Source organism: Dendrobates tinctorius, unplaced genomic scaffold, assembly GCF_039654945.1.
Source record: "Dendrobates tinctorius isolate UK_male_01 unplaced genomic scaffold, ASM3965494v1 ptg000229l, whole genome shotgun sequence".
NCBI classification, from domain to species: Eukaryota; Metazoa; Chordata; class Amphibia; order Anura; family Dendrobatidae; genus Dendrobates; species Dendrobates tinctorius.
Genome location: NW_027361896.1, coordinates 4,833,190 through 4,845,496, shown reverse-complemented (window position 1 = coordinate 4,845,496; position 12,307 = coordinate 4,833,190). Strand labels below are relative to the sequence as shown.

At 43.9% G+C, this 12,307-nt stretch overlaps 1 protein-coding gene across 1 annotated transcript in view; it reads left to right on the top strand.

The window, feature by feature from the left end:
• Positions 1–12,307, top strand: part of TRIO (trio Rho guanine nucleotide exchange factor) — a 2,342,529-nt gene that overhangs the window by 480,374 nt on the left and 1,849,848 nt on the right. Inside the window, 2 exon segments of the mRNA XM_073555735.1 lie at positions 199–390; positions 2,414–2,545. Of these exon segments, the coding sequence (XP_073411836.1) occupies positions 199–390; positions 2,414–2,545 (324 nt within the window).

Below are 12,307 nucleotides of genomic sequence, written 5' to 3'. Positions count from 1 at the left end.
GGAAGAGGGAGAAATACCCCTTCACTACAGGGTCATAGAGATTTTATAATTTTCTATGATGTGAATCTTTTAACAAGTGAGGGTTGTGAACCATTTTAAATGTTTGAGGAAGTGTTATTGCAGTTAAAGTGGTATGATTTGTAAAAATTGTCTTATTAGTGCTTATTAACTCAAATGTCTCATTGCTTTGTCTTACAGAATGTCTATGTGAATATAAATCGAATTATGTCGGTAGCCAATAGACTTGTGGAATCTGGACACTATGCTTCACTGCAAATTAGGCAGATTGCCAACCAGCTTGACCAAGAGTGGAAAATGTTTGCAGCTGCTTTGGATGAGCGGAGTACATTATTGGAAATGTCTGCTGTATTTCACCAGAAAGCGGAGCAGGTTGGTTTTAAATGATAATTAATTTGTAAAATAGTGCATACACAATTATGGTTCTGTATGTACATACAATGTCTTTTTCAAGTGGGTATGCCCTTTTTCCCACCTGCAAAAGCGCTAAAGATATACTAAAATGAATAAACATATGTACTGCAAATGTAAAAAACAATTTCATTTGCAGATATTCTTTTGAGTTTCTTTTAATCGGCTCTGTTTCCAAAGCTGCAAAACAGATAAAGGAAGTGACATGTCAAATTCTTTAGGCAGCTTCTGAGATCTTATAGAGGTTTGAAATAATAAAAGTTAAAGGAAGTGACATGTCCATTCTTTAGACAGCTTCTGAGACCTTGAAGAGGTTTGAAATAATTTGATCGATATACAAAAGAGAGTTGCCCTCATTTGCTGACGTGACTGTAGCAGCTGTAATATTTTTGAGCAATTACTGGAATTGTGACTATTGCAACATTTTTGTGTGAGCAGCTCCATAACTCCCTTCTCAACTGTAACTTTCAAGATCACCTTTTGTGTGCTTGCCTCCCCTACTTTTTTATTTTATAATTATTAGAACAGTATAGGTGTGTAAAATAGTCACACAAATTGCTCACCCCCTCCACCCCCCTGTTTTCTTTTTACATGTTTCATGAACTTATTAGTGTCACAAACAGGCAATCCTTGCATGTTTTGTGGCTGTCGGACAGCCATGAGACATGCAGCTGTGGTGACATGAACGTTCTCTGATAGCACCTTATCCAAGCACATTTGCTCATCACTAGCTGAGAACAATAAAACCTAAAAATGATCTATGTAAATCACAATTAATATCCCATAGAGGTCTGGATTTCGAATGATACTCAAATGCAAAGTGGCAAGTCAAATTACAGGCTGATCTAACTTCAGTGGAAATGCCTCAAGACAAAGAAATGATGCTCAGTAGTCTGTACGGCCTTTATTTGCCTGTATGACCTCCCTACAATGCCTGTGCATGCTCCTGATGAGACGGCGGATTTTCTGAGGGATCTCCTCCCAGACCTGGATAAAAATATCAGTCAACTCCTTGACAGTCTGTGGTGCAACGTGGTGTTGGTGGATGGAACGAGACTTGATGTCCCAGACATGCTCAATTGGATTCAGCTCTGGGGAACCGGCAGGCCAGTGCATAGCATCAATGCCTTCATCATGCAGGAACTGCTGACACACTTCAGCCATATGAGGCCTATCATTCTCATGCATCGGAAGGAACCCAGGGCCCACTACTCCTGCATATCGTCTCACAATGGGTCTGAGGATCTGATCCCAGTACCTAATGGAAGTCAGAGTACCTATAGCTAGCACCTAAAGGGCTGTACATCCCTCCCAAAAAATGCCTCCCTACACCATTACTGACCCACTGCCAATCCGGTCATGCTGAATGATGTTTCAGGCAGCAGAACATTCTCCACGGCGATTCTAGACTCTGTCATGTCTGTCACTTGTGCTCAGTGAGAACCTGCTCTCATCCGTGAAGAGCACAGAGAGCCAATGTCGAATCTACCATTCTTGGTGTTCTCTGGCAAATGCCAATCGCCTTGTATGGTGTTGGGCTGTAAGCACAAGTATAATAATTATAATAGAAATACATCACCACTTCTGCATTTTTCACCCATTCCTTGTTTTGGCTTACAAATACTGATGTAAAATACTGACCAAGCACTGAATGTGTGAACGTGGACTAAGAGCCAGAAACAACAGCAAGTTTAAAAGGACAAACAACCACTTCCTGTAATTCATCCTGCTTGTGTGGACTATAGGTAGATCAGGGGGTAGACAGCAAGTTGCTAAGAATTGAGACCCCTAATTCCAATAACTGTAGAATAATTATATATTGTAAGCAAAGGTTTATCCCCATTTAAGACAGCAATAAAATCGCACTGGCTTTTGTTGCAAATGTAACATTCTAACACTGTACATTTTCTTGTTAATATTTGTAATAAAATCTAATAACTATTAGTTGTGCAAATATGACTTGGTAATTACTTTTTTTTAATAGTACATGAGCAATGTTGATTTATGGTGTAAAGCTTGCGGAAAAGTTGATCTTCCTTCAGAGCTGCAAGATTTGGAAGATGCTATACATCATCATCAAGGAATTTATGAACACATCACTGTTGCGTACTCTGAGGTAAAGTTCTTTAAATCACTTGGTTACCACAACATTTTGCTTTTTCATTACAAGTTACTGAAAGGTAAATTTGAAGATTTCCCCATTTCCGAACCCAATTTTTTTCTTTTACTCCCTTTCTCTAAAAAGTCTCTTCTTTCCAACATAGCCAAATGAAGACTTTGTCTTGAATGACACCAATTATTTTACCATTTGTAGTACAGGTGGAAAATTCCAAGTACAGTGACATGGAAAGAAGAAAAAAACTCAATTTTGACATTATTTTTTTGTCTTCACTGTTCATTATGTAGTTTAAATGACTTTGCATCATGATTCTTAACCCCTTTCTGCCAGTGGACGTACTATTCCGTCCATGTGCCCTGGGACTTAATTCCCATGGACGGAATAGTACATCATAGGCGATCAGCCGCGCTCACAGGGGAGAGCACAGCTGATAGCGACTGGGTGTCAGCTGATTCTCACAGCTGACACCTGGCAATAAGTGCCAGGAGCGGTCACGGACTTTAACCCCTGGAAAATTGTGATCAAACATGATCGCAGCATTCCGGAGCCGGCAGAGGGGCAGACAGCCCCTCTGCCTTTGGATCGGAGACATGGCAGCATGACGCGGGTCCCGATCGCTGCCATGGAGACCCGATGTCGTCATGAAGACATCCCGGTTACCAGAGCTGAGAGACTTCCTGTCATGCGCAGTGCATGTCAGGAAGTCTCTCAGGTCAGTGTGCAGAAAGTGCAGTGCTGACAACTTCTATAGCACGCAGGCCTGCATGCTATAGAAGTGATAAGCCTGCACAAAATAAGTGTCCTATAGTGGAAAAAAGTGGAAAAGTAAGAATTAAAAAAATGTTTTTTAAATAATTGCACAAATATTTAAAAAAAAAATTTAAAAAAATCAATATTTATTCCATTAATAGATATTTGAATTAAAATAATCTAAATAATAAAAGTACACATATTTAGTATCGCCACATCTGTAACGACCCGACCTATATAACTTTCCCACTAGTTAACCCCTTTAGTTAACATCCTTAAAAAAAAAAAATAAATTGGCAAAAAACCAATGCTTTATCATCATACCACCGAATAAAAAGTGGAACAACATGCGATCAAAAATATGGATATAAATAAACATGATACCGCTGAAAACATTATCTTGTCCCGCAAAAAAACAAGCCACTAAATAGCTCTATCACAAGAAAAACAAAAAAGTTATAGCTCTCAGAATAAAGCAATGCAAAAATAATTATTTTTTATATAAAATATTTTTATTGTATAAAAGCGCCAAAACATAAAAAAAGGTCAGACAAGGTAAGACGGTCACAGGGGAGCGTCAGCCAAGCACAGCTTTAGTTGATAAAATGCAGCTCCAGCCGGGTGCCTCAGACGAGGAAAGGAGGTGCAAAGTTGGATGAAACCCGGTCAGCAGGATCGCAAAAACAGGGGCTAAATTAGTAAACAATCTTCTTTTATTAAATCCACAACGCGTTTCAACAGGTAATTCTGTCTTCCTCAGGTGGCAATGTAAAGTGCACAGGGGGCAGGATATTTAAAGGGGCATTATATTTTATTTTTAAAAGATATATATGATGTATCGCTGTCATCTTACTGACCCAAAGAATAAAACTGCTTTATTAATTTTACCACACGCGGAATTGTATAACGCCCCCCCCCCCAAAAAAAAGAAATTCATGAATTGCTGGTTTTGGTTCATTCTGCCTCACAAAAATCGGAATAAAAATCGATCAAAAAATGTCATGTGCCTGAAAATGGTACCAATAAAAACGTCAACTCGTCCTGCAGAAAACAAGACCTATCATGACTGTGCGCCAAAATATGGAAAAATTATAGCTCTCAAAATACGGTGATGCAAAAACTATTTTTGCAATAAAAAGCGTCTTTTAGTATGTGACAGCTGCCAAACTTAAAACCTGCTCTAAAAACCCGCTATAAATAGTAAATCAAATCAAACCCCCCCTTTATCACCCCCTTAGGCTAGTTTCACACTAGCATTCATGGGCGCAGCGCAGGGCCGCTGCTAAGCCCCGCCCCCGGTCACGCCCCTCCGGTCATTTCCTCCTGATTGCATGAGGCTGCATGCGATCAGCGTATCCTCTATTTAGCGTTGGATATGCTGATTGTGCGCTGACCGTGCGCTGGTCTGATCTTCCTGGCGCTGCGCCCAGCGCACAAAAATGCGCTGTGTTGCATTTTTGTGCTCTGGGCACAGCACCAAAAGGGCGCAGCGCCAGCAAAATCAGACCAGCGCACGGTCAGCGCGAGATCAGCGTATCCAGCGCTGAATATAGGATACGCTGATCGCATGCAGCCTCATGCGATCAGAGGGGGAACTGACCAGAGGGGTGTGGCCGGGGGCGGGGTTTAGCGGCGGCGCTGCGCCCATGAACGCTAGTGTGTAACTAGCCTTAGTTAGGGAAAAATAATAAAATAAGAAAATGTATTTATTTCCATTTTCCCATTAGGGTTAGTATTAGGGCTAAAGTTAGGGTTGGGGCTACAATTAGGGTTAGGGTTGGGGCTCAAGTTAGGGATGGGGTTAGGGTTGGGATTAGGGTTAGAGGTGTGTTAGGGTTGGAGTTAGAATTGGTGGTTTCCACTGCTTAGGCACATCAGGGGCTCTCCAAATGCGACATGGCGTCTGATCTCAATTCCTGCCAATTCTGCGGTGAAAGTGTCAAACTGCTCCTTCCCTTCCAAGCTCTACCATGCACCCAAATAGTGGTTTACCCCCATATATAGGGTATCGGCATACTCAGGATAAAAAGTACAACAACTCTTGGGGTCCAATTTTTCCTGTTACCCTTGGGAAAATAAAAAAATTGGGGGTGAAAAGATCAATTTTGTTAAAAAAAAATATGATTTTTTATTTTTACGGTTCTACATTATAAACTTCTGTGAAGCACTTGGGGGTTCAAAGTGCTCACCACACATCTAGGTAAGTTCCTTAGGAGGTCTACTTTCAAAAATGGTGTCACTTGTGAGGGATTTCCACTGTTAAGGCACATCAGGGGCTCTCCAAACACGACATGGCTTCGGATCTCAATTCCTGCCAATTTTTAATTGAAATTCCTGTGAAGCACCTGAAAGGTTAATAAACTTCTTGAATGTGGTTTTGAGCACCTTGATGGGTGCAGTTTTTAGAATGGTGTCAATTCTGGGGATTTTCTATCATATAGACCCCTCAAATTGACTTCAAATGTGATGTGGTCTCTAAAAAAATGATGTTGTAAAAATGAGAAAATGCTGGTCAACTTACTCCTGAGGGTTTTGCTATACATTGGGAAGGCTTCCAGGTGACTTGGAGTGATGGGTGAGTCCAGTCACCTACATAACTCACCCAAGGGGGTGTGTCTGAACACCCAAGATGGAGCCTGTGTGTTTGTGTGCGGGAGGCAGTGCTGGCTAGTCTGAGCCAGACTGAGGAGGCCTGTGATATACCTCCGGAGAGGACGCCTCTGTTAATGTACACTAATCTGTGTTAGGCACACCGGGCTCATCAAGGACTGTGGGTTCTATGAATCAGGACAGTGCACGGGGTGCTGCATGTTACCAAGTACCTGACATTCGGTTTATGCTGTTTATTAATAACCTGAATAGACTTGTTTTTAAACCTGAGTGTCCCTACATATTCCTCGAAGACCAGCCAAGTGAGTACTCCCCATCCACAGATAGTGGAGACGTGTTATCGTTGGTGGAGAATGCGGGCATCGGTCTAGGAGGTACCTGGGAGGACTACAGCAGGTGTTTGCTTTGGATTGGCGGGTCCATGAACTCTGGGTGGCTTGCTGTGGATCGGCAGATCCACAAAATCTGAAGAGCAGAGTGGAGCCTTGTGAAGTGTTCAGAGAGGTGCAGAGCCTTGTGGAGCCAGACAGTGCCTGGCAGAGCAGTGCAGAGCCTTGCTGTGAGGAATTGTTGGGGCAGATAGACTGCTGTGCACAGTTGGTGAGGGGCCTGGGAGGGCCGTGGGGATTCCATAGTGTGCACCCCAAGGAGGGATGGTTGCCCGAAAGGGGGTGGAATCCCAAAAGGGGTGGTGACTTAAACAGGGATGGATGCCCCAAAAGGAGTGCAATCCCAAAAGGGGGCAGTGACCCAAATGGGTGGTGGCCCAAAAAGGGACGGCAGCGAATGTGCCAACGGACTGTTGCAGGAACAGTGTTCGAACAGCGCATGTCTGGTATCATGTATCTGTTGTCAGCTGACAAGACATCATAGAGGTGTTCTGTGGTAGTCAATGGGAAGAACGTGGCTAGACTTCTGGTCTCAGGGTGCCCAGTAACACTGGTGAATGCCACACTCCCTGTTTATCTGATTTACAGAAGGAAGATGGAAGTCCACTGCATCCTTGGGGTCCCTATGGATTATCCGGTGTCCAGATAATCATTGAGACGCCCACAATTATCACCAGCCATGATGTCCCTGTAGTCCTGGACTTTCCATACCCTATTGTAATAGGCCGGGACTTTAAATTGTTTTGGGACTTGTGGGAGATACATAAAGAGGAAGCGGTAGCGCCCCCTCAGGTCGATGTCCCAGAGTTAGGGGTTACCAGAGAAAGGTGTGAGTCTGGCCAATTCAGAGTCTTAGCTAGGGTGATCTGTTGTGAGTTCAATTTCCCCTTCACCGTCGATGTCTGATGAACTCCCTCTTCTGGTGAAGGAAGGTAGTGAGGCTGATTACCAAACACCTGATTTGGTAGATGATGACTGGGTAACAGGAAATTCTGACTGGATATAAGGCAGCCGACGCCCTTCTGAGTCGCTGGTGATTTCTCTGCTGGATTCTTGGAGACCAGTCTGATTCCTGCTTCCCAAAGATAAGTTTTTGCTCTGCTATTGAACTTATTAGTTTTGTTTTGTTTACCTTGTTTTTTGGAGTTCAGCCATCCCCGGTCGGGGGTGTTCTGAGTTCCATTTTTTGTCTCTGATCAGTTTGTCTCTTTGCTCTGTCTTCAGAATTTACCTGAGTGCTCATATAGTCTTTTTGAAGTCCTAGCGACTTCAGGGCCTGTTTTTCCTATCAGACGGTTGGGACATTTTTTGGTAGGGTTTTTTTACGGATTGCAGACAGCAGCTTTTCTATCCTGTCCTTTTTAGTTAGCTTGGGCCCCATCGTTTGCTCAACCTATCTTTCTATCTGTGTTAGTGTTTTCATCTTGCTTCACCGTCATTATTTGTTGGGGGCTGCCTATTGCTTTGGGGTCTGCTCTGGGGCAGTTTAGATTTCCCTGTTGTGAGTTCATTTTCCCCTTCACTACTGAGGCCTGAGGAACTCCCTCTTCTGGTGAAAGGTAGTGAGCCTGATTGTCAAACACCTGGGGCTGATGATGATGACTGGCTGAGTGGAGTTAATGACTGGGTATAAGGCTGCCGATGCCCTTCTGGCCTGCGGGTGATTTCTCTGTGGACTTCTAGGAAACCAGTCTGATTCCTGCTCATCTAAAGCTAAGATTTCTGCTTTGCCTTTTTGCATTAGTGTTTTGTTTTCCTTGCTTTTCTGGATTCTGCCATTCCCTGCTGGGGTGAGCTGAATCTCCTTTTGCCTGTTGCTCTGTCTTCAGAATATTCCTGAGTACTGACATAGCCTTTTTTGAAGCCTAGCGTCTTCAGGGCCTTTTTTTACTGTCAGTTTGTTGGCTCTTATTTTCATAGGGTTTTTCACAGATTGCAGACAGCAGCCTTCCTGTCCTTTCCTATCTAAGCTAGCTTGGGCCCCATCTTTGCTCAGTCTATCTTTCTGTCTGTGTTTTGTTCTTTCTTCTTGCTTCACCGTCATTATATGTGGGGGGCTGCCTTTTGCTTTGGGGTCTGCTCTGGGGCAGTTTAGATTTCCCTTTCTGTCTTTAGGCTATGTAGTCCTCCGGCTGTGATCGAGGGGCCTAGGGCATCGTAGGAGCCCCCCACGGCTACTGCTAGTTGTGTTGACAGGTTCAGGGGTCTGCAATCCGATAGATGCCAACTTCTCTGGTTTTCTGGACTTAGCTAGCATTTCTATTTTTGCCTCCTACGGTGACTCAATCATAACAGAATCACCCGCCATACCGCAGATCCTAGGGTATTCAATTGCAGGAAAGAATTGTATAAAAAAAAAAAAAAAGGTGTGTATATTTTTTCCTCTATATCTCTGAGGCCGTAGGGGGAATTTTTTTTTTCTCTCAATGGAGATAAAGCAATTGTCTGATCGTGTGGAGCAGCTCGCTGCGGAAGTACGGGGAATTTCCGCCTACCTTGCTCATTCACATGCTGCTGAACCAAAGATTCCTACACCTGATGTATTTTTTGGGGATCGGTCTAAATTTTTGAATTTCAAAAATAATTGTAAATTATTTTTTGCCTTGAAGCCTAACTCGTCAGGGAGCTCCGCGCAACAGGTTAAAATTGTCATCTCTTTGCTGCGTGGCGATCCCCAGGATTGGGCGTTTTCTTTGAAACCAGATGATCCTATTCTGACTAATGTGAACGCATTTTTTCAGGCCTTGGGGTTGTTGTATGACGAACCTAATGCCATTGATCAGGCTGAAAAGACCCTGCTGGCACTGAACCAGGGTCGTGATTCTGCAGAATTGTACTGTCAAAAATTCCAAAAGTGGCCAGTACTTACTACCTGGAATGATAATGCCTTGGCTACTCTCTTTCGGAAGGGGTTGTCAGAAGCCGTAAAAGATACTATGGTGGGATTTCCTGTTCCCTCTGGTCTTGACGATTCTATGTCTTTAGCCATTCAGGTTGATCGGCGTTTGCGCGAACGCAGAGCTGCACGAGAGGTGTTGCCACCTGTTGAACAGATGTCTCTGAACCTATGCAATGTGATAGAGTTTTTTCCAGAGAGCAGCGTCAGGAGTTCAGAAGGCGTAATAAGTTGTGTTTTTTCTGTGGAGATGCCCCACATATTATTTCTGTCTGTCCTAAACGCGAGAAACGCCTTGTACACACGTTTTCTGTTGGTGGTGTTCAACCTAAGTTTCTTCTGGCTATTACTCTGATCTGCTCCCTGTCCACATTTTCCGCCAAGGCTTTTGTGGATTCGGGAGCAGCTCTAAACCTAATGGACTTGGATTTTGCCAAACGTTGTGGATTTCCGATGACACCTCTGCAGACGCCTATCCCTTTGAGGGGGATTGATGCTACTCCTTTGGCTAAAAATAAGCCTCAGTTTTGGACCCAGGTGGTAATGCGGGTCGCCCCTGACCATCAAGAAAATTGCAGGTTTTTGGTGTTACATAATCTGCATGATACTATTGTTCTGGGGTTTCCCTGGTTACAAATTTATAATCCAGGTTTGGATTGGAAATCTGTGTCTGTGGTGAGTTAGGGTTGTCGGTGTGCCTTTAGTGAGGCTCCGGTGTTTTCCACCTCTCCTCAGTCGCATGATGTTCCTGATTATTTGGCGGACTTTTATGATGTATTTAGTGAGAATGAGTCTGCGTCTCTGCCTCCTCATAGGAGTTATGATTGTGCAATTGAACTGAGCCCGGGGTGTAAATTTCCCAAGGGTCGGCTCTTCAATTTATCTGTACCCGAGCACGAGGCTATGCGATCCTATATTAAGGAGGCGTTGGAGAAGGGTCATATTAGACCATCCTCGTCACCCTTAGGTGCCGGTTTTTTTTGTAGCCAAAAAGGATGGATCATTAAGACCTTGTATTGATTATCGTGCTCTCAACAAAATTACTGTTAAATATCAGTATCCGTTACCTCTGATTTCTGATCTATTCTCCAGAGTTAAAGGTGCTTGCTGGTTTACCAAGCTTGACCTCAGGGGGGCGTATAATCTTATTCGCATTAAGCATGGGGATGAATGGAAGACGGCGTTTAATACTCCGGAGGGACATTTTGAGTACCTGGTGATGCCTTTTGGTCTCACTAATGCCCCTTCTGTCTTCCAGTGCTTCATGAACGATATTTTCCGAGATTTTGTCGATAAATTTTTGATTATCTATCTGGATGATATTTTGATCTTCTCCAAGGATTGGGATTCTCATGTGGAACATATTCGGACTGTGTTCCGGATCTTGAGGGAGAATTCCCTGTATGTCAAAGGATCTAAATGCCTTTTTGGAGTGCAGAGGATTTCTTTTTTGGGATTTATTTTGTCCCCGTCAACTATTGAAATGGACCCGGCCAAGGTACAGGCCATTTACGATTGGGTTCAGCCCACTTCTTTGAAGGCCATCCAGAAGTTTTTGGGTTTTGCTAATTTTTATCGGAAATTTATAGCAAAGTTTTCTAGTATCGCCAAGCCATTGACTGATTTGACTAAGAAGGGTGCTGATGTGTTAAATTGGTCTCCGGAGGCTGTTTCTTCCTTTCAGGAGCTGAAGCGAAGATTCACCTCTGCCCCGGTTTTGCGGCAACCTGATGTCTCACTTCCGTTCCAGGTAGAGGTGGATGCTTCTGAGATTGGTGCAGGAGCTGTTTTGTCCCAAAAGGATCCTGTAACATCTAAAATGAATCCCTGTGCTTTCTTTTCCCGAAAGTTCTCCCCATCTGAACGTAACTATGATGTGGGGAATCGGGAACTGTTAGCCATGAAATGGGCATTTGAGGAGTGGAGACATTGGTTGGAGGGAGCTAAGCATCAAGTCGTGGTCCTCACTGACCACAAGAATTTGATTTACCTAGAGTCGGCTAAGCGCTTGAACCCTAGACAGGTAGGTGGGCCTTGTTTTTTACACGTTTTGATTTTGTGGTTTCTTTTCTTCCTGGAACTAAGAATGTCAAGGCTGACGCCCTCTCTAGGAGCTTCTTTGCTGATTCTCCTGTGGTGACCAAGCCTGCTACCATCTTAGGCGAAGGGGTAGTTCTTTCTGCCATCTCGCCCGATTTGAGACGTGCTCTGGAAGAGTTCCATGAGGACAAACCTGAGCGTTGTCCCAGTGGAAAGTTGTATGTTCCTGACCAGTGGAAGAAGAGAGTGATGTCTGAAGTTCATTGCTCTGCTTTGGCTGGTCATCCAGGTATTTTTGGTGCTAGAGATCTGGTGAGTCGGTCTTTTTGGTGGCCCTCCTTGTCTCGTGATGTCAGGAATTTTGTGCAGTCCTGTGGGACGTGCTCCCGGTCTAAATCGTGTTCTCGCTCTAGTGGGTTGTTGATGCCTTTGCCTGTCCCCAAGAGGCCATGGACCCATATTTCAATGGATTTCATCTCTGATATGCCTGTCTCTCAAAGGATGACTGTTATTTGGGTGATTTGTGATAGGTTCTCTAAGATGGTTCATCTTGTACCACTCCCTAAGTTGCCGTCTTTCTCTGAATTGGTGCCCCTGTTTTTACAACAGGTGGTTCGCTTGCACGGGATTCCTGAGAACATTGTATCTGACAGAGGAGTCCAGTTTGTGTCTAGATTTTGGAGAACTTTCTGTTCCAAGCTGGGAATTCAGTTGTCCTTCTCCTCTGCTTTTCACCCTCAGACCAATGGGCAGACAGAGAGAACAAACCAGACCTTGGAGTCATATTTGAGATGTTTTATTTCTGCTGATCAGGATGATTGGGTTTCATTTTTGCCCTTGGCCGAATTTGCTTTAAATAATAGAGCTAGTTCTGCCACTTTGATGTCACCTTTTTTTGTAACTTTGGGTTTCATCCTCGATTTTCTTCAGGGCAGGTGGAGCCCTATGCCTGCCCAGGTGTTGACACTGTGGTGGAGAGAATGCACCAGATCTGGGACCAAGTGGTGGATAAGTTATCTCTCTCCCAGGAAAAGGCCCAGCGGTTTTCCAACCAACATAGGACCATTGGTCCCC